This window comes from Tripterygium wilfordii, chromosome 6, assembly GCF_013401445.1.
Source record: "Tripterygium wilfordii isolate XIE 37 chromosome 6, ASM1340144v1, whole genome shotgun sequence".
NCBI classification, from domain to species: Eukaryota; Viridiplantae; Streptophyta; class Magnoliopsida; order Celastrales; family Celastraceae; genus Tripterygium; species Tripterygium wilfordii.
In genome coordinates, this window is record NC_052237.1 from 3,977,368 (window position 1) to 4,005,086 (window position 27,719).

General features: G+C 36.0%; 3 protein-coding genes across 5 annotated transcripts; all 3 read left to right on the forward strand.

The window, feature by feature from the left end:
* Positions 1 to 5,806: 5,806 nt before the first annotated feature.
* LOC120000125 (adenylate kinase 4-like) lies at positions 5,807 to 9,556 on the forward strand. Of its 2 annotated transcripts, none has more exons than XM_038848012.1 (6): positions 5,807 to 6,013; positions 6,491 to 6,636; positions 6,782 to 6,901; positions 7,029 to 7,196; positions 7,734 to 7,823; positions 9,226 to 9,556. In XM_038848012.1, the coding sequence occupies exons 1-6, from the start codon at positions 5,902 to 5,904 to the stop codon at positions 9,325 to 9,327; spliced, it is 738 nt and encodes a 245-aa protein (XP_038703940.1). In that variant the 5' UTR covers positions 5,807 to 5,901; the 3' UTR covers positions 9,328 to 9,556. The 2 variants fall into 2 exon arrangements, with proteins under 2 accessions (XP_038703940.1, XP_038703941.1); XM_038848013.1 differs by having other exon boundaries at positions 5,867 to 6,013; positions 6,480 to 6,636.
* Positions 9,557 to 9,853: 297 nt separating this feature from the next.
* LOC120000124 (urease) lies at positions 9,854 to 21,135 on the forward strand. 2 transcript variants are annotated; one of them, XM_038848011.1, is made up of 19 exons: positions 9,854 to 10,045; positions 10,324 to 10,467; positions 10,594 to 10,667; positions 11,042 to 11,087; positions 11,744 to 11,849; positions 12,564 to 12,706; positions 13,803 to 13,913; positions 14,448 to 14,611; positions 14,753 to 15,131; positions 15,238 to 15,346; positions 17,268 to 17,407; positions 17,629 to 17,766; positions 17,882 to 17,973; positions 18,315 to 18,444; positions 18,531 to 18,689; positions 19,245 to 19,412; positions 19,717 to 19,851; positions 20,100 to 20,171; positions 20,255 to 21,135. In XM_038848011.1, exons 2-19 carry the CDS (start codon positions 10,342 to 10,344, stop codon positions 20,474 to 20,476), a joined length of 2,514 nt encoding a protein of 837 aa, XP_038703939.1. In that variant the 5' UTR covers positions 9,854 to 10,045; positions 10,324 to 10,341; the 3' UTR covers positions 20,477 to 21,135. The 2 variants fall into 2 exon arrangements, with proteins under 2 accessions (XP_038703939.1, XP_038703938.1); XM_038848010.1 differs by having other exon boundaries at positions 9,961 to 10,121.
* Positions 21,136 to 22,769: 1,634 nt separating this feature from the next.
* On the forward strand, positions 22,770 to 27,277 carry LOC120000534 (lipoxygenase 6, chloroplastic). The gene is made up of 9 exons (XM_038848648.1): positions 22,770 to 23,230; positions 23,644 to 23,921; positions 24,016 to 24,253; positions 24,346 to 24,678; positions 24,883 to 24,968; positions 25,057 to 25,164; positions 25,294 to 25,595; positions 25,839 to 26,105; positions 26,248 to 27,277. The coding sequence occupies exons 1-9, from the start codon at positions 22,834 to 22,836 to the stop codon at positions 27,005 to 27,007; spliced, it is 2,769 nt and encodes a 922-aa protein (XP_038704576.1). The 5' UTR covers positions 22,770 to 22,833; the 3' UTR covers positions 27,008 to 27,277.
* Positions 27,278 to 27,719: the final 442 nt, after the last annotated feature.

A 27,719-nucleotide genomic window follows, 5' to 3' on the forward strand; every position in this document is an offset into this window, starting at 1 on the left:
GATAGTAGGATGTCATTTTTTATGACATAAACATTACTATGTCTATTGGAGGATTTAGCATGTTTGAGGAGGTAATTGCCTCCCGCTAATTTTTGAGTTTTTTACTCTATAAAATATACATTGATCTAGTCTTTTTGGAATTTCATTTACTTTTCTTTTGATAACCGAGAACGACAGTTTGTTTTTTGAACGTTCGACATCATACAAGATTATCATTTGGATATCCAACACTTTTTCACCTAACACCCTTAACATAAAATTGTTTATTGTGTATGTATCTTTGACATGATTAATTATGAGTTAAATATAAAATATTTGCATATAAATATGAGAAAATAGTGCATTATACATCAATGTAACATGGAAACAAGGCACATGACATGATATTCCTGCAGGGGCATTCTCGTCAACAAGAAGGACAAAAAAAAAAGGCTGGTTTGATTGGCACTTTTCGTGGCAAGAAGAGTACGGAAGCAGGAATCCCCCCTAACTCTGTTTTGAATTTTATAGCGACAGAAAAAGTGGGAAGGGGAGTACCCCCACCACCCACGAAGTGCATGTGGACATGTTTTTCACTACCAATTTTAACGTCCCGATTAAATTATTACCCGCCGTCCAGATCCCTTTTTCACGGGAATTCCATCGTAGTTTCCCCCAGATCAACGGTGAAGACACCATCACTCTCAACGACCCTCCTGATATTTTGTCCTGCTTTTTTGTTTTTTGTTTTTCCTTTTTTGACGGTGTAAAATAATGCCACGAAAATCCGTAGAAAATTATTATAAATCACGATCGTCATGAAGCACAAAAAATCCAATCTACCTACAGACTTTGTTAACATATATATATATATATGTATATATAGATATTTTTAGTTACTTACCATCAACACCAAGTTTTTTTTGGAGGAAAAGATCTTGTAGTAATTCAGCAATTAAACGTGCTTCTACGAGAATATTATTGGGATGAGTGACTTCTTGAGAAGACAAAGTCATACGAGTCTGATGTATCCACGAACACCGGACAACCCAAAGCAAACGTTATCGTTGATGTGTATTGGGCCATAAATACTAATTAATATGGTATTAGACTTGATAGGAATCGAACCCAAATAACTTATCTAGTCATAAAATGTCAATGTAAAAAATCGAACTTGAGTCTCCTTGCTACAATTCTTCCCGAACTAACTCCGCGACTCGAGTTTCGAAAAATTAAGATAAGTGCAATTTGTTTTTTGGAAGATTAATATATTCTATCATAATTATTTTTACCGTTAATATATATATTCAACTAGGTTTGTTATTTTAAATTTCAAATACTTGTCTCGTCTCACTCTTAAAATGACATCATCAACAAACTCGATTCTTAAAATTGAGTTAATTTAGTTCATAAATCATATTTTCGGATTTAGGATTCTCATAACTCAAGTTGAAAACAAATAAATAGATCAAATCACTAGTTCATTAACCTTTTTTTTTTAAACAGAGGGGAGGATTGGAACTCCGATCATCAGGGTTATACACATCATTCTTATCACTTCAACTATAGTGGCTCAGATGTTCCATTAACTTACGTTGTTTTAGAACCATTTGCATCGTTAAAAATCACTTTAATTGTTGGGTTTTTTTTTTAATGTTGTACCAAAAAACCTTATTAGTGTTGTGATTTATGGAATATGCACCTTGAAAGAGGTCCCACTAGAGCAATGGGTTGATAGTGTTTCTATTCTTGTTGACTATAATATTAATCATTGAATATAATGAATGCACTTCGCCTACCTCCACGTGGACGCTTTCTTTTTCTGTGTTCATAACGAATCTTGCAAAGATCCGATCAAACCTATATTTGACTAGGATAGCGACGTAAAATGTTTATACATGTATAAAAGAAATTATCTTATGCGGATTTAAAATACATACATAAAATACGGAGATATGTTTTCACACCGAAATCACGAAATGATCTTCACCCAAAGTCATAGTTTTCGCCCGAAATCACAGGAAGTGGTCATCGAAAGTGATTATCACAGTCAATGACAAAGTTATGATCATTGTATTCTTGTCCAAATCATTCACTTTATCACGTCAAAGTCTAAGATGTTTCCTAATAATCCTTTCTTTAATTAATTACGTCGAAGTCGCGACATAATCTTCACCCAAAACCATTGGAAGTGGTCGTCGATTTCGTCTTCACCGTTTGGGTTCAAAATCTTCTTCTTTATAGGACTTTGAAATCAAGAATGTTAGGAATTGTTCCAAATCAACACCTAAAATAGAAGTCCATATTTTATATCTGTATATGTATGTGTGTGTATATATATATATATACACATGTAATTTTTTAAAAATAAAATAAATTTAGTAAAGTACAATATATTGTTTTGGCAATATGCACTTGAAGAGGGGGACCCTATGTGTAGTACCTATCAGGTAAATACTGAATTACTGAACAATTCAGACGGTAAATACTGAATAATGCAGGTATTTTAAAGTTTTTAACATCTCATATGGGGTGGGTCACACGTGGCTGAAACTAGTGATTGTTCTATTTGCATGGGGTAGGGTCCTATTTTTTTGGGACACACACATAGGTGTGTCCGTCTATTTGGGCAGAGTACGGCTTCATTTCTATTTATATTACAAGTCTCGAATTTCTTTATTTTTTATTTTCCCAATAAATATCCCAAGATTTTTAATTTGTGGACGGTTCATTCCATTTTGTCCTATCTAGGCTGAGACTCACTTGTACAGTTGTACCTTCCAAGCACCAAAAAAAATATTTACTCAAACTTATAAACTACGTTATAATTTGATAGCTAACAAAGCTGGATCCGGGGAGGACCTGTGCATAATTAAGTTGGATTCAGGGGACGACATGTGCACTATACATAAGTCTACATAATTCGTCAAGTAGGAAAATCTTAAATATATAGTATTTAGTATAAGGAATTCAATGATATATTTTTGTTCGAAACAAACATTAAATTCATCTGAATCGAAATATCAAATGCGTTGACTTTATATTTGACGGTCTATAATTTTCATGCCCAATCATAATGATTTTGATTTTTATTTCAAATAAAAAATATATGATAAGATTTGTTATACAAAATAATACACATTTGTTATTTTTTCAGATTTTTCTAAAACATTTTTCTACACCAAAGTGGTGCACCTGGTCATATGACCTCGGCAATAGTGCAAAGTTCCTGCCCCCAATCCAATTAAGCTTGCTACATAAATGTTAACGTCAGAAAGAAATTTTGACTTGCCAAGCAGTCAAAAAAAAAAAAAAAAAAAGGTCAATTGGCAGGTATTGGTCGATTATTTACAGTTAGAGATTACTAAAAATAGTATGGCTATGTTGACTTGCAAGTTGTAAGTATTTTGACCGAAAAATAAACAAAAATCATTTGGGTAATAATTTAGGCTAGGTCAAACCGTATAGACTCGAAAATTTATGAGTTTGTTTCTCAGTGGGAATAATATCCTTGTAATCATAAATTGAGATTTGATTTGATGGAAAATTTATGTGCACACGGATATGTCAATTAGAGTATAAACTAATTTCAATATCGATGGTTCAAATCACAAATTTATATCATATCGTTATCGATTTAAAAAACAAAAACAAAATCAATTCCCAATGAATAATAGCTGTTGAATTAATTATCAAATGATGAATAGCCGTCGGAAATTTGTTGAATATATGTAAGCAATGAATGTGGTTGACCACTTAACTAATTTAGTCTTAATTAATTTTGTTACCTGGGAAAGTGGGCACACACACATATATATAGCATTTAATAGACAAGTGGAGATGCATGCATGCTTCTTTACCTCCAATACAAGCTAGATACGATTTTAGACCCACTTTATATAAACATATATATATATATATACATATACATATACATATATATGTATATGTATATATATATGTGGTTGCTTGCTTTTATTGCTTCCACTCATACCCCAACTTTTGCAGCTTTTATGGTTTCAGCTTTCAAGCCCGGTCCCCGTGTTTCCTTTTTATGAATTATATAATATACTATATTTTAATTTTTAACTTAGTATTCCTACAAATATAATTTAAGTTCTTTGATACACTTGTTGAATAAAAGTAATATCGTTTATAAATATTAATGGGAGCACCACCCTAATCCTTGAAATAAAATAAATCATCTCTTACAACTAAGCTATTCATAAAATATAAATCCACTATTAACTAAATTATTAATTATTTAAAATACTCTTAATTCCTAACCGTAACAAAATCTTTGAGCTTTGATGTATTATTATTTTTCTGCATTTCATGGGAATTTTTATAGAAAAAAAATTAAGGTTGTGATGTAGCATTAGTATTTTGAGGATTATATTTATTTGTGAATAAAAAGATAAAAAGTTTCACATTAAAAATAAAAAAATCGAATTTTCATTACACGATAAAAGTAAAATTAAGACTAATATATTAAACATATATTATTATTTTTTCATTAGATGGAGTTTATTAAGAATACAACGCTTGGTTGAGATTAATCAAAATATGATGCGTGGTCCAAAATATTCAAAGTAAATTTATCCAAAAAATAAAAATTATTTCTAGCTAATAGAAAAAAAAGAATGGCAAAGTTGTAAATCAGATCAAACTACGAGACCCCACATGAACATGACCGAAAGCTGAACCGGGCTGTCTCGGTTCGAGGGAGCACAAAAAACAAAAAAAAAATGCGTCACGTCTTTGAGGAAGGAAGGAGTGAAGAGTCAAAATAAGATTCATTCGGAATTTTTAGGTCTATTTACCCAATCCAAACGCGACATAGACACTTCTATTTCTTTTTTGACCCGCAAAAAAGGAAAACAACTAATCCCTTTATTTTCGGTGTCATATGCTTTGAAAACAACTTCAATTATTTCTTCTCCTCGATAAAATATTCAATCATTTTGGTACGTCATGTATATCATTATCAATATTTTGGTGACATTTTACGATATTTGTATTAATTCATGGATAGTTAGGAATAATTTGAAATTTAAATTATAAATTAATTGTTTTTATTTTATTGATTTTGATACACCAAATCATGACATGCAATTAAAGAAAAAAAAAGAGCATCTGTCATGACATAAAAAAGATGATATGGTGTGGTGTGTAATTTTGTTTGGGATATGGATAAGCTTATGTCCTTGGGCTGCATCTTATTATATTTTCAAATGGGTTGGGCAAAACCAGACATATTCCCAGCCCAACAAAATATTTAGCAGATAAATATCAACATTGGAAAGTGGTGGAATCCATAGAAAGGGGAGTTGATCATAGAAGCAAACTAGTCAAGGTCCTTTATATTTGTTTATAACCTCTCAGGATATCCATTATCCTCATCCACATATATATATATATATATATATATATATATATATATATACATACATGTATCATGAATATGATGAGGATCCCAATATTGTTGTGCCAGACACAGATTGTTCAATCTAATCTAATTGACTAAATTGCTTGTTTTATATTCTTTTTATTTTTTGGAAACTAATTTGATTTTTTTTTAATAACCGGAAACGATACATACTTGGGCCTACAATATTAACGATCGGCCCAATAAACATAAAAGGATAACAACTTGTCTTTCTCGGACTTCAGGCGTTTAGGGTTTGGTCACAATCTAGTTTTTTAAGTCTTGTAGTCAAATGTAAAAAAATAGAGAAAACATCACCAACAACCCAAGTCCAACCCAACCACTCTTACCAACCCAAACTTACAGAGATAGAAATAGGACACCTACCTTCCCCATCCGGCCATCCCAGTACTCCTATAAAACCTCTTTCACTTTTTGGTTTTTCACGCAAAGTATTGGTCCCTTCGGTATTGCGACCCGAGAGAGAGAGAGCGATGGCGAGTTCTTCCGTGGCATTGGAGGATGTGCCTTCCGTTGATATGATGACCGAGCTCCTTCGCCGGTTCAAGTGCTCCTCCAAGCCCGATAAGCGTCTCGTTCTCATCGGTAATTCTTTTATTTTTCATTCACCTTTACCAAATATTGTTGTTTGGTTCTCGGTGTATAGTGTACTGGTCTCTCATTTTATGAATTCCGGGAAAGTTCAATACTTTTATCTGTTTCAACGGTTTGTAATCAGTACTGTTGTAAGTTCATGAATTTCTGGTATTGGGTAACTTTTTCAGCCTCTGCTGGTTCCAAATTGTTGCTCAATGCCTTCTCTTTTCAATATTTTGGGTAGAATGTGATATATAGAGCCAATTCACGCTTTAATTTTTAGGAAATGGAAATTGAAGGATTGGGTCTTGCTGATAAGACTGTTTTGAGTAATTTCTCTGGGATAATTAGATACCAGCTGCAACAATTTTGATCATCTGGTGGCTAGCTTTAAATTGTTTTGAAGGGGATGGTGTGAATTATGAGTTATGATCAGTTGGTTTATTGGAATGTGCATATAATGATGTAGAATTAGACAAATGGCAGGTCCACCTGGTTCGGGAAAGGGTACACAGTCACCTATTATCAAGGATGATTACTGTCTGTGTCATCTGGCCACCGGTGATATGCTGCGAGGGGCCGTTGCTGCCAAAACTCCTCTTGGGATTAAAGCTAAAGAAGCCATGGATAAGGTGAATTGGTGTCTGTTTCTATGTAGACATGTGATTTTATATGTTTAATGGCTTAATGCCACTTGAATTTCATGCATATTCTTGTGGCGGCTTGCTTTTCTGTGGTTAAATTGTTGACATGCATGTTTTGGCCACTTACATGTAGGGAGAACTTGTTTCTGATGATTTGGTTGTTGGAATAATTGATGAAGCAATGAAGAAGCCTTCATGTGAAAAAGGCTTTATTCTGGATGGTTTTCCGAGGACCGTGGTCCAAGCTGAGAAGGTTTCACTCTTTACTTTGTTTATCATATTTGCTGTGCGTGGTACTGTCGTTATTTCTTCTGCTCGTTTTGCGGCTTTTTTTGTGTCATGGTTCTGACTTACACTCCATTTATTTTGCTTGAATGCAGCTTGATGAGATGCTTGGAAAGCAGGGAACAAAAATTGATAAGGTGCTCAATTTTGCAGTTGATGATTCAATATTGGAGGAAAGGATCACTGGCCGTTGGATTCACCCTTCTAGTGGCCGATCCTACCATACTAAATTTGCACCTCCCAAGGTTCCTGGAGTTGATGATGTAGGTTGCTTGTTTAATTATTATTTTTGTTTTTTCATGCTATTTCAGTTGACCTAAGAATCTATGATTGACACATTCATTATTTAGATCAGTAGGCATTTTATTTTGTAACCCGCATGATGATATCTTTGCGTTTTTGTGCCTACATTTTTCTCTTCACTAATAGTTCTTAAAGGCCTGTGCAGTCACTTACTAAGTTGAGATTCTTTTTACCATTGTGCAGCAAAGCAGGAATAAGATTTTAGTCTAATGCTTGGTTGAATTTAATTTTGATACATTTATATCATGATCAGATTCAGATGCCCTAATACCCTCTCTCTAATCCATGTTCATGTTATATTAAAATGTCAGGTTGACATCATAATTGGATACCCTTTGGTTATCAATCTCTGTCATACATGTTCCAGCCCACATTGTCCCCATATAAAGTTCTGAATTAGACTTAACGACTGATATTTACAACGAGACCATCTGATACAGGCTACCTCTATTGAGTCGCAAACCCTGACATTCTTTGTTTACTTTTTGGCAATAAAGGTCACTGGAGACCCTTTGATTCAACGAAAGGATGATACCCCAGAAGTCCTCAAGTCAAGACTGGATGCATTTCACAAGCAGACAGAACCTGTAAGTCTGCTATTTATGAATTATGGTTTGATTATTCCTTTCTTTTATTTAGAATATTGAAGAAAGATGATGTATCTGGAAATATGCTTCATCTTAGCGTGAACATGGGTTGTCATGTGACCAAATTCCGAATTGTCGTCACCATCGTGATCATGTTTAAACTTAGTACAATTGGTTCCGCTACATAAATTCTTAAAAGCTATTTGTAGTACACAGCATGTGTTCCCTTTTGCGGCTCAATCCTAATAAAGGTAATGGTAGAAAAAAGAAAAGAAGAAGTTTGGGTCTTAGATTTAACATGGAAGTTAGAACTTTTTTTTGACGCTATGAGATTTGTACTGATTGTGATGGGGGGAAATTTGTGAACTTGTAAATACATGCTCACTGTGACGTTTCTTGTGTTGTCACATGTTGATCCTACATCTAGCGTGTATTGAGTGTTTTTTAAGATTATAAATTAGGTTAAATAAATTCTTCTTTTTTTTATGGGTAGGTATTTGGGGGATGGAAGTAGGATTTCAACTCGACCTTGTGGTTCCACCACTAGACTAATTGGGGATCCATATTGGCTTGACCTTGTGGTTCCACCACTAGACTAATTTTTTTTTTGGATACCGGGAAACCCCCGACTCTACGGCCCCTTCGGAACCCCTGGGCCGGTTCTAAACCCGGGTCTGACTACCACAGCCCGCACCACGACGACAGACGCTTAAACCCTGGCTAAAGCTCGTGTGGGTAAACCTCCAGAATTGTTGCGCCTGGTGTAGCTCGAACATCCGACCTCATGCACTCATGTGCACAAAGACCAATGGTATAACCAACTAGGCTAACGCCCTTTGGTTGGGGATCCCCAATAGCCAATATGGAGATACCCATATGTGGATTTGAGACATTCTGCATTAGTCCTTCTCTCAGGGCCTAAGCTGTGACATGTGTCAGTCCCACATAAGGCATGATTAATTGCTGTAGATCATATTGCTCTTAAGCTTTGTCCTTCAATGGACTTAGGTCATGTCATTTATATGGTTTCAGTTTGGGGTTTGACATAGCCTCTCTGTCCTTAGAACATCTACATAGAACCAGCCAAGAACTCAGATGTCTCAGGTTCCAATCCTCAGCAACTGCACCTTTAGATATTATTCTAGTGGTTTGTGGTTGATTAACAGTATCCAATCCAAAGTTTCCTCAACAGGGATGGGTACAATGTGATCCTGCCTTGAAGAGCTTCCCAATTTCAGTTCATTACAACATTTTTTTTAAAAGAAAATATGAACTAAGCAACCATGTAAAAAATGCTTGATGTGATTTCATGTTTACTACTAAGTTTTCTTTGATAATTCTTGCTCCTTTTATGATCACACACTTATCTAAACTAACTTGTATGTATTATTTACACACACAGGTTATCGATTATTATGCCAAAAAGGGTGTTCTTGCAAACCTCCCTGCAGAGAAACCGCCAAAGGAAGTCACGACCGAGGTCCAGAAGGTTCTATCTTCGTAAGATGCGGCAAACTGAGATTGTTTTTCTTGCATTTGTTCCCACAAACTATCACATGAGCTAATGTACTCCTACAAATGCTCTTAGACTGAGCTCCTTTTTGTTTTGTTTCCAATGCGTTCAATTTTCCCAAGTAATAAAGTGGTGATATTTTTGTGGTTTTACTTGGATATCTATTTCTGGGTGAAGATGAGACTGATTCGTATAATTCAAACACTGCATTACATTTCTATTGTGCAGCTTGTGAATCAATTCTATGTATTTGGTGAACGAATCCCCATTCTCTTATTTCCTTCTAGTGTACTGCTAGTGATTTTCAAACCCCAGAGACTATCAGTTTTATATCTCAATTTCGCTGCTGTAAGCCTGTCAGGCATGAATCTCAGAGGAAGAGTTTTACAATGGTGAATTTTGTGCCAACCCTCCAATATTTTCTCTCTACAAACCCAACGTAGCTTGCAAGTTCTTCATCAAAGCTCGACTAATCCTGCCAAATGGAGTTAAATTGTGAAGTTCAAACCCAAAATTCAAATTCCTGCGATAAAAGATCACTGTTTTGCACATTATTTCAAACACAAAAGAAACTTGTTTCGCTTTTGGAAAGACCAGTTCGCTCTGCACTGGCCTTCATTTCGGGAATTTCAAGTGGGACTTTGAAAGCTCAAAACGACATCAACCTCATCCGTTTTGTATAGATAAACGGGAGGAGGTCAACGTTCAGGTAGCTTCCTCAACTCGAAAAGTTCAGTGCCTTTCACTTTCCGAGTGTCTATTCATAGTTCAGTGCTGTTTTTCTGGTATGGAACGTTCTCTTTCTTTCTCAATCCCACGTTGTTTTTGTATCTCTGTTCCTTCGATTATCATCGGACATCAAATCATGTCAATTTTCTGATCAAGTTCTATATATCTGATTCGATCACTTTTAACAGTGTTGATTTAGTTCACTCATTTTGTTTCTTTAATTTGCAATTTGCTGTGGTAAATTTTGTGATGATCAAGTTGAATTGAAAGAAGAAGATGAAGTTGACTCCAAGAGAAGTGGAGAAGCTAGGGCTCCACAACGCTGGTTACCTTGCCCAGAAGCGTCTCGCTCGCGGTCTTCGCCTTAATTACATTGAAGCTGTTGCGCTTATCGCCACTCAGGTTTGTATTTGTGTGTATGGGAGGGAGAGAGAGTGCGTGAGGGAGTTTGTGACTGAAAGCTGTTTTTGTGACATGAGGCTGGGTTTGATGTTTATTCTCTTGCATTTCCGTTTTTGTTGCTTATAGATTTTGGAGTTTGTTCGTGATGGTAATAAGACCGTGGCAGAATTGATGGACGTTGGGAAACAACTTCTTGGAAGGTATTGCCTCAAATATAATTTCAATGTTTCTTAGTTGTTTAGCTGTAATTCTCTCTCTCTTCCGGGTCTGTTGCTGGTTGAAATTGCTGGCTTGTCTTACTATTTTTCAACATTTCTTGAATCTGAAGCAAACTTCTTCATATATTTGATAAAGATCCTTGAGCTTTTCGGAATTTGTATTGACTGTGGTGTAATACTTGTTTGTTAGTTTGTGTGAAACTTTACAAGGCTTGGTTTAGTAGTGGTTTATATGGAATAATTCTATTCTTGTGACATTTCAACTTATGTCCTCGATTAATTAAAGTGCCTCTGTGTTTGATAGAGAATTTAACATGGTGAGCTTATATGGTTTAATGTGGGCATCTCCTTTGCAGGAGACAAGTTCTTCCTGCAGTTCCCTACCTTTTAGATTCTGTACAGGTAGAAAACAGTATTCTTCACCATTATATTTTCCATCTTTTGTTTACTCATTGACATTGAAATTTCTGTTTTTCTACTCATAATGGTAATTGAGGCTGAGCCTAGTTCTATAATAATTTCTGGCAATCCAAGTCACTGAAATACTAGAGATGGTAGATTCTCTTTGAATGTGTAATGCATTTAAGGGGATAAGCTATAAGGGCGAAGATGTGGTTGGTGCCTGGTGGTAACGTTGCTTCATCACTAGAGATTAAACTCGTCAAATTTCTAATTCCAAAATTTCTTTCCCTCTGCAAAACATTTGCATCCTTTACCTTGCTAACTAAATATTCATATAATCAACCCATCGCTGTTTTTCAAATATTACTGGAGAGTGCAGATTCTGGACCCGTGCATAGGAGATCTACTCTTATTCTGCCCACTTCTTGGGGTTTTGAGTAAGAACGTTTTTGCCTATATAATTTTCATATTACCCCTTTCAGGGAGTAGAATTCGTTGTATTTTTTTCTTATATTAAACAACTAATCGTTGTCGTAAAAAGTCTTAAATAGGCTGCATAACACTCTTGTGAAAAATTATAATTTCCTAATTCCAAAGCTCATTTCTTCTCTGCAAAATATTTGCATCCATTATTTATTGATTAAACAGTAAAGCAGGTTGAAGGAACATTTCCTGATGGGACAAAGTTGGTCACCATTCATGATGCAATTGCTAGTGAAAATGGAAATCTAGAGCTTGCCTTTCATGGTTCTTTCCTTCCAGGTAAGTGCATAAGTTATTAAGTTTACTCATTTTCTGTAACGTTTATAAATACTTTCTTAACTGACATTGGTCTTTTTGTCACTGTAGCATCTCAGCTTCACTATCTGTTGTTCTGTTTCCTTGTTTTTAACTTTTTTTGAACTTGAGAGAACTCTAGTTATGCATACTATAGATAGCAACTTTTCTACATCAGTAAAGATTTCATCTCTCTTTTATTATCAAAATCATTTTATCTGATAGCCATTTGTATTTTCCTATCTGTTCAATTATTGTGAATGCCTGTTCTCTCTTTCTTATAATTTTTTTCCATGGGCTTCTTTCGTTATAGTTTTCTAAAAAAGGGTCAGTATCAGTTATATTTTTGGTTCCCTAACTGAAAGCTGTAAGTGTTTTTGAAAGTACTGCTGGAAAATATTAGAACGTGAAGGTATCCTCGATGCTTCCTGAGGTAGGATGGCTCAGTTGCTTCAAAAGTTAATGGAGCCTACTATCTCTGGCATGGAAAAATACAACTAAAAAATTTATGTTCCACTTTGCTTCTGTCTCTAACTTGATATTTGGTTTCTCCTATCTACATTTGATACTCCAAAGAAACATTGTTGGTTTATGCCCATTGCTTTGCAAACTACTAATAGTGAAAAATCAAAGTAGCTTTATTGTACTCAATTATACGGCATTTAGTTTTGAGCTTAATGGCAGAACTCAATGCTGCAGTTCCTTCATTAGAATTGTTTTCTGGAATGGAAGATATTGAAATTCCTGGTCAGATAATTTTTCAAAAAAGGGAGATTGTGCTTAATCCTCGAAGGAAAGCGGTAATTCTCAAAGTTGCTAACCATGGAGACAGGCCAGTTCAGGTGTTTGCCTCGTTAACTGATCAGTATTTTTTAATTTTGATATGCCATTTCCTTACATGGTTGTAATTGGTTAGTATCTCGATTACGTAATTTGTTTGTACATGTAACCCCCTGTCTCTAACAAAAAAAATAAATCCAAAAACCGTTATCATTGTTGTGTACCCCTGAATGAGGGACTTCTTTGAGTAATTTTTTCCTTTTCTAAAGAAAGCAAGGCTGTGGTGTGATTGTCTTATTTATTACCTGCGGGGAAAGAAGTAAATGACTAAAGAAGGATTCTCAGAGCCATTAAGGATTTTCATTACTTATCTTGCACAGTTTACCTTATATGTGCAGGGTACACACCTTTACTCCAAAAATTCAGCTAATGAATAGTGGGTAATTTGCCTCTCTTGTTTCGTTCTTAATATCATGCAGTCATGGGATTACACACACACAAAGATGCACATGCACAAAGATACGTTCATATGTGTAACCAAACATTAGTATGATTTAGGTCATATGTTGCTGGATATGTAATTTCAAATGGTCCTAATTATACATGGGTTTGGCTGTTCAAAGAAATGCCTGAATACAAATGTATTTTTTGTTTAATCCACATGCCCAGTGCTAGCTAGAATAAGTGTCTCACTTTCATTTCCCAAAGTTCCATTAGTAAAATCCTTCTTCTGTTTAGAAACAGATTTAGAAGCTTTTATGATTTTTATGCTTTCTGCTGTTAATTGCGTGCTTATGAGTAACTGGAGGGTGTTGAGACTTGAGAGATGCTAACCTCCTGATTGTCATGCAAATCAAATCTTGAAACTGAATCTTTTTTTTGCCAGCAGACAAGCTGATAAATTCAAAATAGGTTTTCGATATTGGAAATCATTATCTAAATTAGTTGAATGTTATTGCCTCTCTTTCTTTCAATCTTGATTTGCATCTCTCCTCTCACAAGTTATATGAACTTCCATACCTTTGATGGATAACGTTAGTTTATTTTCCCCAACACATGATGCAATCTAAAGTTAGTTTATTGTCATTAACATTTTGTTTTGTTTGTGGGATGTTATGGGGGAAAGTATTGTGCCTAAATGATTTGGTATTTTTCCAGGTTGGCAGCCATTATCACTTTATCGAGGTGAATCCATTCCTGGTTTTTGATAGACGAAAATCATATGGAATGAGGCTGAATATACCTGCGGGGACTGCTACACGATTTGAGGTTGAATGTTGTGTCATTTATGAATATTAAAGAATTCTGGTGATTTGTTTCTTCGCTCAAGTGCAATTAAGAGTGTTCAGTTGTTTATATATCTGCACATATAAAATAACTAATGCTGTTGCATTTTGTTTCTATGCAGTGAAGCAACATGATGTGCTCTTTGTGAAAAATTATTGATGTTAGTAAAGAACTGTGTAAAATACTAAATAACATCATTATTACTATTTGGTGATCGAAAATTTCTGAGATGAAGTTCGACATATATTTTAATGAACATTACATTTGATATCTTTAATTTTGCATAATTATTTAATTGATCAAAAAGTTGATACGAGGAGCTGCAATGTACCTTTTTGCTTCTTCTTTTTTTTTTGTCTATTTTTTTAATGAAAAAAAGAAGTCGTGCTCTTGTACTCTACTGGTTCTTCTTTATACATGGGCTAGGACCTAGGGTATGTTATTTTATTTCAACAAATCCCGACAGTGTACACCAAGGCCTTCACTGAAACTTGTTCTACACTTCTACTTGGACAGCCAGGAGAAACCAAAAGTGTTGTACTCGTAAGCATCGGAGGTAATAGAGTGATTAGAGGTGGGAATGGAATGGCTGATGGTCCAGTCAATGATGCCAGATGCACCACTGTGATTGAAGCTGTAAACAGGACTGTATTCAAGAATCCAGAGGAAGCAGATGCTAGGTCTAGATTTTCTGCTGAGCAAGTTTGTGATGCTTGTTCTCCTCTACTTTGTGTTATTAACTGAAATATCTTGACTAATTAACAATCATTTCAAATGGTTCACCAAAACTAAAATGCCTAACCTCAGAACTAAATTTGCAGGGAAGGTGTCTGTGGAGAAGATTCTGCTTTTACCACTACAATGTCTCCTGAGACATATGCAAGCATATATGGCCCCAGTAAAGGAGACAAGATTCGGCTTGGTGATACTGATTTGTATGCTGAAATTGAGAAAGATTTTGCTGTTTACGGTGATGAAAGTGTTTTTGGAGGTGGAAAAGTAATAAGAGATGGAATGGGCCAATCGAGTGGGCGTTTACCGGCTGACTCCCTGGATACTGTTATAACAAATGCTGTGATCATTGATTATAGTGGAATATACAAAGCGGATATTGGTATCAAAGGTGATCTTATTGTGGGGCTTGGAAAATCAGGCACTCCGGATGTTATGGAAGGTGTAAACTTGGATATGATTATAGGGGTACATTAATACACAATGTTGAAGCAGCTTGTGGTTATTAATGCTCTGTTGATGCCTTGATGGCACACACTCACCCCTTGTCCTCATCTTTTCTCTTCATATGTAGGTAAACACGGAAGTTATTGCAGGAGAAGGAATGATTGTAACTGCAGGGGCAATAGACTGTCATGTGCACTTCATATGCCCTCAACTGGTTTATGAGGCTATATCAAGTGGTAAGCTATTATGTTGAGAATCTGTTGACTAGAAAGTGCTGATAAAGAACACAACCTGATGCACCACATATCATGATTTGATCTATTTTAAAAACTTTTAACATGGAGTTGAGTAGAGTCATCTTCGTGTCATGCATGTATTCCTAAGAATGTATGTGAATGTGATAGGATTGTCCCACATAGGAAGATGTGGGAGCTAAGGTGTTGTTTATAGGGGGGAGGTATGGGCCTCCCTTAGTCCCCAAGGTTTTCTAGTGTGGGCTGGGAGGCCTTGGGTACAATCGGCTCATATGGGTGGGTGTCGGTTGGGCCTTGGGTGTTGAGCGTGTATGGGTGCGACTCTATCAATGATATCGGAGCGTACGATCTTGTTGTGACTTCAACTTGGGGCCGCACCTGCGAGGTGGCCGGCCATGGTGCTCGACCAACGGGGGCAAGGGCCCTGAGGAAGGGCCAACCATGGTACTCGACCAACGTGGGCGTTGGTCTTGAAGGGGAGGGTATTGAGAGGATTGTCCCACATAGGAAGATGTGGGAGCTAAGGTGTCGTTTATAGGGAGAGGTATGGGTCTCCCTTAGTACCCAAGGTTTTCTAGTATGGGCTGGGAGGCCTTGGGTACAGCCGGCCCATATGAGTGGGTGTTGGTTGGGCCTTGGATGCTGAGCGTGTATGGGCGCAACTCTATCAGAATGCTTAGTATTTTTATTTTAATGTGCCACATCTTGAGACTTATGTTCTAGACTCGTAAGGTATTATTTTGCATTGGATGCTGAAACTTCTGTAAATTCTTGTCATCATTTCTTGTGCAATGTTAAACTGAGCTGCCATGTGTTGGTGCCACTATGTGTGTTTGAGATGCAAGAGTGCACTTTGTACAAAAACACTGGAGATTTAGGATAATATCTAGGGTCATGTCTTCTATCCACTCCACCAAGAGTAACACTGGTGAAAGGAATGTTTTGCTAGTGTTTTCTTTTGTCAATTTCAGATTAGGATGAACATTATTGGCTGCTTCACGAAAGAGAAATATTAACTAGGAGAATAACAAATATTGATTATGGGGAAAGGAGTTCAATTGATACAGTAACTTAACAAGGGAAAAAAAAAGCTAATATATAAGGTACAGTAGAATGTTCCCTGATCATCCTTTTTAATACTATTGAATTTTAATTGAGACAATTGGCTAAGCAGCTTCTTCCAGTTAGCACCATTTCATTTTCAATATCCTCCAACCAAACTGAGGGGACCTGCCTTAAGGTCATATGGACATTCATACCCATGGTAACTCTCATTACTTATTAGTTATAAGTGTTGATTTAAATAGCGGTTCTCAAATTTTCGTGGCATGTTGATGTACTATGGCTCGTGCCATTTAGATGCCTCGCTAGGCTTGCCATTTGTAGCCCTCTTAGCCAAATTTGATCAATCCTGATGTTTTTATCTATTATAATTTTGATTTCATTTTTTTTTTCTTTTGCTTTACCCGGTCCAGTTATATGCTTGGTAATTTTACGCTTAGCATGTAATTGTCCTAAATCATCATATAGGCTGTCTTGGTGATTACATCTTTGAAAATAAATATAAGCATATGAGCCTTTGAAAGCAAAGAATTGATTGAAGTATAGTAAACATGTTTCCATCATACATGTTGAATTCTACCCAGAAGTTTCCTGTATAAGTAGACTGTCTTGAAAATCAGTATGGTAGTTGTTCTTACTTTTTGTAGTCATGCACTTTGTACTTCCATATAGTTGGGATGGCTTTAGACGATGATGATGTGCTTTTGGAATTTCTTTGACGAAATCTAAAAATATTTGTATCTCACTTCTCATTCTATATGATTTCTAATCAAGTAAAGATGAGATATGAGAACATTAGTATTAATTAGTGTTTTTTCCCTGAACTTCACAAAATATGTAGGCATTACAACGTTAGTGGGAGGCGGAACGGGACCTGCTGATGGTACGCGTGCAACTACTTGTACACCTGCTCCGTCACATATCAAATTAATGCTGCAAGCTACTGATGACATGCCTCTAAATTTTGGCTTCACAGGAAAAGTATGTGTAAATTTTGTGCTAAAATTACTGATAAAAAAGAAATTTATTCTGTCTAATTCTTAAACTGCATACGTTGTCAAGAACATAAATCTCATAAGTCATAACCTATTGTACAAACTGATCAATGGTAAAAATTTGCTTAACAAAAGTTGTTGTGGACTCTGGTTTCATTTCAGCATCATTATGTCTTATTTTCAAGTAATAACAGCTTTCTACCATAGGGAAATGGCTCAAAACCTGATGAACTGCATGAGATAATCAAATCTGGAGCTATGGGACTGAAGCTGCATGAGGACTGGGGAACTACTCCTGCTGTAATAGATAACTGTTTGGCTGTCGCAGAAGAATACGACGTTCAGGCAACTTCTTCTGACCATTAGATTCAAAATATTTGATGCATGTTTGTGTGTGTTCCTAACCTTCTTTGAGACCTAATCTAATGGAATATACTTTTCTGTTCCTTGCTTTTGACAGGTTAATATCCACACTGACACCTTGAATGAATCTGGATTCGTGGAACATACAATTGCTGCTTTCAAAGGAAGAACTATTCATACGTACCACAGGTATAAATCATATGCACTGCTGCCTCATAAGCATACTATGCACTCATGCTTCTGCTACCTCGTGGCAGTCTTCACCAAGTTAAAGTGCATCATTTAAAGCATTGTGTGCTACAGTTAGTTTATTGATATTCTTGCTGCCTTATCCTTTACCAGCTTCGAGTTGTCATGACTTTCCAAAATGATTATATTTCTGAGTTTACCACCTTTCCATTTGTATAAGTATTTTTTACTTAAAGAAGCACCAAATGCTAAATTTACAAATTTATTGCCTTTGACTTTTTAGCGAGTTATTTGATTATAGTTTTTTTAATGCTTATGTTATTTTGTTTTTCTTTGGACAGTGAAGGTGCAGGTGGTGGTCATGCTCCAGATATCATTAAAGTATGTGGAGTGAAAAATGTCCTACCCTCGTCAACAAACCCAACACGACCTTATACGTCCAATACTATAGATGAGCATCTTGATATGCTGGTATACGAATTACGAAGATATTGAAAGTGTTGATGCAGAATGCTTTATGGATGTATTTGATTCCATTTAAGTTGTAATTCCTGCAGATGGTTTGCCATCATCTTGATAAGGACATTCCAGAAGATGTAGCTTTTGCTGAATCAAGGATTAGAGCTGAAACAATTGCTGCAGAAGACATATTGCATGATATGGGAGCGATTAGCATCATAGCATCTGATTCACAGGCAATGGGTCGCATTGGAGAGGTCTTTGATTCTACTTCCTTGTCATTTTCGTTTCTATTTTAATTATGTGACATAAATTTTGTCTTCAAACATGGCTTTTCTTAAATTATCGTTGCGAATATATGTGGTTGTTGCAGATAATGACTTGATAACATTTGGCATTCATTTTAAAATTTCATAGGATTAATCGCTTGTTTATTTAAGTATTTCAAATGACTTGCAGTATATGTCGGTTAAAAGCATCATTACTTAAGCCCTTAAGGTATGCAGTAAATTATTCTTGAAGTATGGAGGACGTGACCTGCAATATCTATTCATAGAACTCAGGCACGTCAACAATAGCTAAATGGATATAACAGGAACATCTTGCAATAACCTGTTGTGTTTGTGTTAACATGTGTCGATAATTTTTTTTTACAATCTATTTAAAATCCTGGGCATATTTCATGGACATGTAATTTGAAGACCATGATTCTGTATTAAATCTTCCAATGTTCATTCTTTTCTGTTTTAAATTAAAACACTGCCCTGTAATTGATATCTCAAATTTAGATGCATTAAATTCCTTCATGCCAGGTGATAAGCAGAACTTGGCAGACTGCCCACAAAATGAAGACACAAAGGGGTTCCATTCACCCGAGTGAAGCAGACAATGACAACCTTCGTATCAAACGATATATTGCCAAATACACAATAAATCCAGCAATAGCTAATGGTTTTTCTCAATTTGTTGGTTCAATTGAGGTATTCAAGTTTTGACCCTTGTTTATTATGTCAACTGCATGCGTATACTAGATAAATATATATGTACGTGAAGGTATTAACATTTTGTTGGATTGGAATTTAGAATTTTGGTTGACCCTACCTATTACATTTTTGAAGTCTTATTGAAGAATTAATATGCTTCTTTGTGGCAATCCAATCTGTTATTGCGTGGTGGGAACTATTATTCTTGGCTAATTTATAAATAGAGAAGCATGTGTAGATGTTAAAAGTAATTGGTCATCTCTTTTAAATTGTGCATCATTGCGTGTATGTTTGTCTGCAGGTAGGGAAGTTGGCCGATCTTGTACTCTGGAAGCCTTCTTTCTTTGCGGCAAAGCCAGAGATGGTGATTAAAGGTGGTGTGATTGCATGGGCAAATATGGGTGATCCGAATGCAAGCATTCCCACACCTGAACCGGTAAGATTGAATTTACAAAGGCAATTGTATAATGTGGTAGATTGGCCAGCCTTGATAAAGACCTGGCCTTGGTTATTACCCTTCATATGGTCTTCTGTTGATACTCCCATTTTTGAGTTTTCACCAGGATTGTTCTCCAAAAACAGAAGTCAATGGCATCACTTTCCCTTTTTTTTTCTTTTTTTTTTTTGTGTGTATGATAAGTTCCATTCTTATATGAGAAGAAACAAATTGTTGGCATGGTGCAGGTGATATCGAGGCCAATGTTTGGAGCATTTGGCAAAGCTGGAAGTTCTCACTCCATTGCTTTTGTCAGCAAGGCACGGCTCCTCTCTCTCTCTCTCTCTTGTGCATGAACTGAATGTTTTTCCGCTCTTTTTTTTTATCCTCTCTATGCAAGCAGGTTGCTGCGAATAATGGGGTTAAGGCGTTGTATGAACTCAGCAAGAGGGTTGAACCAGTTGGCAATGTCAGGAAACTCACCAAACTGGACATGAAGCTCAACGATGCCCTTCCTGATATTCAGGTAGACCCAGAAACATACACAGTGACTGCTAACGGTGAGTTACTAACCTGCGCCGCAGCCACCACCGTTCCCCTTTCTCGGAATTACTTCCTCTTTTAGGCATCACTGCATCATGATCACTACATTGGACTATTGGTGTTCTTTCCAAGTTAATGAGTACTCCTTGTGTCTAGCAGTGGCCTGCCCCTCATATCACTTGCACAAGGTGCAACATTCGTATCCCGCTTTTTTTAAAAAAAATAATAATTATTATATTATGATTTAAATAATCCAGATGCAATTTCTTGTGAACATCAGTGGTTTTGACTATCTTTGGGCACGAAAGGTGCAATTATTCAGAACAGTAATAACTGGATCATTGTTGCCTTTTGGAAATAATCTCAGGAAAAGGAAAAAAAAAGAGTGGAGAAATTTTAAAAGTTAGGAATGTGGGCCCCATTGCGGATCTGCAATGGCATTCTATTTGTATTCTGCACCATCCATGGTGTGCCATGTTCCATGTCCCACTCCCACCTGCTGTTGTGGTGCTCAAAGACAACTCCTACCTTGTGGTTGTGGAAAGCGAGGCTGGAAGTCTCAAACTGGATATTTTGTTATTTTGTGTTCTTTTGTGTTTAAATTTGCTTTCTGAGAAACCCAAATGTGTCGCTGAGTGGTTGCATCAGCATCAGTCTGTCATCATTATGACTGGACTAGGATGTCAACAGAGCATCTAGAATTGGACCAAACTGTTTTTCTATATGGTTTGGTTTTTTTTACTTTTTACTGCATGAGTTTTACTGTTTTAGCCGCTTTATCTATATTACTAATTAAATATAAAAAATTTAAAAATTATTCAAGAATTTGTTTGGTATGTTTGTTTTTCATATATATTTTTTGGAAAATGAAATCATAACACATTTGGTTACACATTGTAGGGAAAGTAGCTAAAATAACTTTAAAACATGAAATGAAAAATAAAAACATAAAACAAATCAAATGGAACTAAAAATAATAATAAAATTTTAAAAAGGAAAAAAAATATAGTAATTTATTAGAGCTATATTACTATTAATATGACACTAATATTTAATTTGATTATGTTACATGTCACTTTATAAAATAAGAAAATAAAAATTCACTTAGAATTATTTTGTCTGAATATAATAATTAATTATTATTAATAATCCTATTAGAACTCTACTTAATGATGATAATAAAAGTGAAAAACTATTTTGACTTATTTAAGTCATTCAGTTTGGACATGGATCTAGGACTTCAAAATTAAACAAGTCTTTGTTGGTCTAATTATTTATACTTTTGCCTACTTTAAATAAATAAATATAACACAAGTGGGTTAGACTGGAAATGTCAAATTATATTTATTTATTTAAAGTAGACAAATGTTAAACACGTGACGAACTTCTTTCAAGTGATAATTTGTTTGAGAATTTTAAAAAAATCGATCATTCAGGGCACTTGATGAGATTCTTGTCCTATAAATCAATAATCTTAGTGGGGTTCATTATTTTGGGTCTTATATATTTTAAATCGATGGTGTAAATATAAATATTTATTTTACACCTTTTACATTAGATGTTTATGTAAGAATTTATATATATATATATATATATTATTTTTTTCCTTTAGCCACCGACTTGGTTTGAGTTCACAAGGTGATCAAAAACAGGAACACGTGCGTATATATAAAATATAATTCTCTATATCATCAAAGTTCCCCAACTTTTTCAATAGAACAAATATGTCATTAAGTGGATCTTTGACTTGAGTCGAGTTTGCGCAACTTTCTAAGAAATCCTTGAGTGTTCAAGAGAAATTGTAAGGATTGGACTTTCGGGGTTTGAGAATGTGAGGGCTCAAGAAAAAATGATTTGGTGGTTAGTTATTGTGTTAAAGAATTCTTTTTTTTATAAACCTTCTTCATATTAATTGAATTATTCATTTGTCGTTAAATTCACAATAACTAAAAAAATTTGTCATTTACCATTTCATCACCTCAAATTCAATGATTTCTCATTATCATCTTTAATGGCTTTATTTATTTATTTTGCATTAAACTGTTTAAATTGATCAATAAATTAGAGTCGGCTCAGATTGATTGTGGAAGGTAATTTTGTTGCTGATAGCCTGATATGATGTGTTTTTAGAGGCTAATGCATTTCGCGTTATAGCGCACTCATTGGCAAGTGTTTCCACGCGCAACGAAGCGAAGGTATTTATTGTAATCTGGTGCATCAATCAATCACAGGCCCCACGTGTGTCGTTCCTGTCAGTATAAATATATTTTTTTTGAAATATCCTGTCAGTATAAAGTTACCACAATATCTTAGTTAAGAACTTTCCAAAACGATACCGTTTTTGTAATTGCGAACTATGCAACGGTGTTGTATTTAGTCAACATCACCTCCACTTTCATATGTGGAACGTGCATTGACTCGGAGAGACTGACAGGCAAGATGTATGCACTGAAGCCGATCACTCGAGAGCTCGCTAGCTCTGCTGTCCGACAATCTCCGGCGATAACTGTTGCCGGAAGAAGTAGAAGTCTTTGGCGTAGCCAGGTGCCTGGTTCGAGATCACGAGTCAACTCGGGCTGCTCAGTCCGGGCTGTGATCAGCCGTGAAGACAAAGTTGTGGACTCAGCAAAGTCCGTGGAGACCGAGAACCATAATGGTCCGTTGCTATCTTCTTCTTCTTCGAAAGGGGCGGGGATTGATGTGAGAGCAGTAATCACTATAAAGAAGAAGATGAAGGAGAAGATCACTGAGAAGATCGAGGATCAGTGGGAGTTCTTCATCAATGGTATTGGTCAAGGGATCTTGATGCAGCTCATCAGTGAAGAGATTGACCCTGGTTAGTAGTGATTCAGATCTCAAACTTTTCACTGTTTTGTAGGTCTCTAATGCTATTTAATGCTTCGATCTTATGTACTATATGTGTTTCTTGTCTTTTCTTTTTAAATTTTTTTCTTTCTTTTTTTTGAGAGTTTGATTTTGGTCTCCATCGACAATGCTTCTGTTGGCTTTCGGTGAAAGGCAAATAAAAATATAAAATGCTGTTTGGTGTAGAAACAAAGGAAGAAAGTTACTTTAAAAAAGAAAGGAAATAGTAGAGGAACAATCTTTCTTTTAATTTTGGTTATCCTTTTTATTTATTAATTTATGGATCAAAAAGTTGTTCCTTAAGATACCCAATGCCTAATTTCACTGAAACTTTTAGTTGATTAATTTAATGTTAGTGTCAAACTGGATATTGTATTGTGACAGTTACCAATTCAGGCAAGAGTGTAGAGTCTTGTGTGAGGGGATGGCTGCCTAGGCATCCAAAGCAGTCCCATATTGTTGAATATGCAGCTGATTTCACTGTCCCCCACGACTTTGGTACTCCGGGAGCCATTCTCATTACCAATCTTCATGGGAAGGAGTTCCATTTGTTGGAGATAGTCGTTCATGGTTTCAATGCAGGCCCAATTTTCTTTCCAGCAGATACATGGATCCATTCACGGAATGATAATCCCGAAAGTAGGATTATCTTTACAAACAAAGTGAGAATTCTGTCAATAAAGTTGTTTTTTTTATGCTTGTCCTAATGTTTACATGGATGGTTTTGTTTAAGAAATGCTCAAATTGATTATATAGGTATACCTACCATCACAAACACCGACAGGCATCAAAGATCTTAGACGCGAAGACTTGTTGAGCGTGCGTGGTAATGGGAAAGGCGAGAGAAAGCCTCATGAAAGAATTTATGACTATGCTCCTTATAATGATCTTGGTAAGCCTGATAAGGACAAAGAGCTTGCCCGACCAGTTTTGACTGGTGCGGAATGGCCTTATCCTAGGCGATGTAGAACTGGCCGCCCACCAACCAACAATGGTATGGTATTATCCTAAAATTTCGGTTGCTGTATTCAGGATTCTTATTCTCTCTTTGTATATAATTAGACTGTGTTTACTGAAATCATCCAGACCCTCGTTCCGAAAGTAGAATTGAGAAGCCACATCCAGTGTATGTACCTCGGGATGAAACATTTGAGGAGATTAAGCAGAACACTTTCTCTGCAGGCAGATTGAAAGCTTTGCTTCACAATCTTGTACCATCTATTATTGCAACACTGTCAAGTTCAGACGTACCCTTCACATGCTTCTCAGATATTGACAAACTATATAAAGTCGGCGTTCTCTTGAAAGATGAAGAACAACATGGAATGTTTAGTAATCCACTTTTCGGTGATGTCTTGAAACAAGTCCTGAGTGTCGGTGAAAAATTGTTAAAATATGAAATTCCGGCTGTTATAAAAAGTATGTGTGCTTCTTCTCTGTTGATCTTCTTCCTGATTTATGAGGCTTATATTTGACAATTATGTAATGGAATGTCTATTACTTTTCAAGCCACAATCTATCGTTCCTATTCACTGAGAAGCAAACTCTTTTTTTTTTTTTTTTAATTCATTTCTGAAATATCATTTCTTCTCTTCTCAAATTTTGTGATATATATGTGTCCAGGAGATAGATTTGCATGGTTGCGTGATAATGAATTTGCACGTCAGACATTTTCTGGAGTCAATCCAGTGAACATTGAGCTCCTAAGGGTACTTTTGGATAGAAGAGTCTGTTTGCTGTACTTAAAAGTTAACTTTGTTTTCTCCTGCATGTCCTCAACTTGGTATATATTCACAGGGCTTTCCAATCCTCAGCAGTCTAGACCCTGCCATTTATGGTTCACCCGAGTCAGCAATTACAAAGGAGCTGATAGGGCAAGAAATCCATGGAATGAGTGTAGAAAAGGTACTGGGGATTTTCCTCTTTGTTATAAACAACAATCATTTGGCATCTTTAGCGTAAATCCCAGAGGAATCCTTGTTTATAAAAAAAATTGCAGGGCTGACATTCTAATTCTGATTTATAATGTTTCAGGCTATTGAGGAAAAGAGATTGTTTATACTCGATTACCATGATACGCTTCTGCCATTTATGGAGAGAATGAACTCCCTGCCAGGAAGAAAAGCGTATGCCTCTAGGACAGTTTTCTTCTATACACAAAAAGGTTTTCTAAGGCCAATAGCCATTGAGCTTTCGCTTCCTCCTACATTTTCTTCACTTCGGAACAAAAGTGTTTTTACACACGGGCATGATCCTACGGAGCATTGGATTTGGAAGCTAGCCAAAGCTCATGTTTGCTCAAATGATGCTGGAATACATCAACTTGTAAATCATTGGTAAGACCAACGATTTTGTTTAGAAGCAAATTTCAAGTTGTTTTCATGTTAAGATAATGTTTGTTTTCAAACATCGGCCATATTTTTGTTTTCTTTTGGTACGATTGAGCATTGTTTTGATTCATACTGATATTATGTACTTTGACAGACCATAAGAGCATGGCACCGTAACTAAATATTAATGCTTTCTAAGTTATTAAGGTGTTCAAATTGTTAAATGTTTTATTGATTTGAAAACCTCAGGTTGAGGACTCATGCCTGCATGGAGCCGTACATAATTGCAACTCATAGACAGCTTAGCTCAATGCATCCTATCTTCAAGTTGCTTCATCCTCATATGCGCTACACACTAGAGATTAATGCACTTGCACGGCAAAGTTTAATTAATGGTGGGGGAATTATTGAGGCTTGTTTCAGCCCAGGAAAGTACGGCATGGAGGTAAGCTCTGCAGCCTACAAGAATATGTGGCGGTTTGACATGGAGGCACTGCCTTCAGATCTTATCCGGAGGTAAGCTTTTTATTCGTATTCGTGCCCTCGATTCTTTCCATTGAATTTCCTTAGCATCTACGAATTTTTCTATGTCAATATCATTGCCAAGCTGTTCTTGTAGTGAACAAATACTGTAAAATTTAACTTGTCAAATGTTCAGGGGCATGGCAGTGGAGGATCCATCAATGCCGTGTGGTGTGAAACTAGTAATCGAAGACTACCCCTACGCTGCAGATGGCCTTCTGATATGGTCCGCCATAAAAGAATGGGTAGAATCTTATGTCGAACACTTCTACTCTGAGCCTAATTCTGTTACTTCTGACGTTGAGCTCCAAGCTTGGTGGAATGAAATCAAGAACAAAGGTCATTATGACAAGCGGAATGAACCCTGGTGGCCCAAACTCAATACCAAGGAAGACTTATGTGACATTCTCACCATCATTATTTGGACTGCATCAGGTCAGCATGCTGCAATAAACTTTGGTCAGTACCCTTTTGGAGGATACGTGCCTAACCGTCCTACTCTTATGAGGAAACTCATCCCTAAAGAAGGCGAGGCAGATTATGATAAGTTCATCCTGAATCCTCAGCTAACTTTCTTGTCTTCTTTGCCAACGCAACTTCAAGCAACTAAAGTGATGGCTGTTCAAGACACCCTTTCGACTCACTCAGCAGACGAAGAATATTTAGGTGAAATGAACCAGCTACATAATCACTGGATCAATGATCAAGAAGTCCTGGAATTATTCAATAAATTTTCGTCTAAGTTAAAAGGGATCGAGGATATAATAAACAGAAGAAACAAGGATACTCGTCTGAAAAACAGAACCGGTGCAGGTATTCCCCCATACGAGCTTTTGCTTCCCTCCTCAGGTCCTGGCGTAACTGGTCGCGGAATCCCAAATAGCATTTCTATCTGAGCTTTTACTGGTTTGAAGCCTTTGAAGGTTCTTTCTTTCCCTTCTACTTAACACACTGGTTGTAGCACATTGTTTTCTTTTTGAAGAAGCTTGTATGAGTAGATGTAATCATCAAATGTTGGGTGGATCAATGCTTATTACTTATTAGTTTTGCTGTTGGTGAGTACTTAAAGGCTTAAAGCATTGTAAAGTAGCGTATAAGAAGATGCTTGTACTCAAAGTAAGATGGTATTGATTGAATAAGAAGTTGAAGGTCTTCAGCAGAAACACTTCAGTAGCTTATCAAAAAAGTCCCAACTTGTATTTTTACGAACTTTTTTTTTTTAACAGCTGTGTTGAGAATGAAATTTTATTTCTTTTTCAACACAGCTGGAAAAAAAAAAAAAGTCAATAAAAGTATCTAGGCTTATCCAGTAGAAAAGAAAATCTAATCCGTTTTAGATTGAGATTGAAAGGACATGTTATTGGATTACTACTTTTAATTTTTAAATTTGCATCTTTTCTTTTGTGAATATTTTGCACTTCAGGTTTGCTGACCCGAGTTTAGATTTATATTAATATCCACAGGGGAAACTTGGACGGTGAATCTAGTGTTAGGTAGTTCATATAGTGGTAGTGATAACCCGTGAGAGTCTAAATCTCTTAAATGAAATTTAAAAAAAAAATTTAACTTTCAAAGTACATGTTAGATTTTTAAAAAATTATATATTCC

Excerpts from the sequence above, each read along its gene's own strand:
- LOC120000534 (XM_038848648.1), top strand. The coding sequence starts at position 22,834 with ATGTATGCACTGAAGCCGATCACTCGAGAGCTCGCTAGCTCTGCTGTC. Across the intron at positions 24,254-24,345 it reads CCGCCCACCAACCAACAATG|ACCCTCGTTCCGAAAGTAGA; the intron begins GTATGGTATTAT and ends GAAATCATCCAG. Across the intron at positions 24,679-24,882 it reads AATTCCGGCTGTTATAAAAA|GAGATAGATTTGCATGGTTG; the intron begins GTATGTGTGCTT and ends ATATGTGTCCAG.
- LOC120000124 (XM_038848011.1), top strand. The coding sequence starts at position 10,342 with ATGAAGTTGACTCCAAGAGAAGTGGAGAAGCTAGGGCTCCACAACGCT. Across the intron at positions 13,914-14,447 it reads GGACTGCTACACGATTTGAG|CCAGGAGAAACCAAAAGTGT; the intron begins GTTGAATGTTGT and ends CTACTTGGACAG. Across the intron at positions 18,445-18,530 it reads ATGAGCATCTTGATATGCTG|ATGGTTTGCCATCATCTTGA; the intron begins GTATACGAATTA and ends TAATTCCTGCAG.
- LOC120000125 (XM_038848012.1), top strand. The coding sequence starts at position 5,902 with ATGGCGAGTTCTTCCGTGGCATTGGAGGATGTGCCTTCCGTTGATATG. Across the intron at positions 6,637-6,781 it reads CTAAAGAAGCCATGGATAAG|GGAGAACTTGTTTCTGATGA; the intron begins GTGAATTGGTGT and ends ACTTACATGTAG. Across the intron at positions 7,824-9,225 it reads TTCACAAGCAGACAGAACCT|GTTATCGATTATTATGCCAA; the intron begins GTAAGTCTGCTA and ends TTACACACACAG.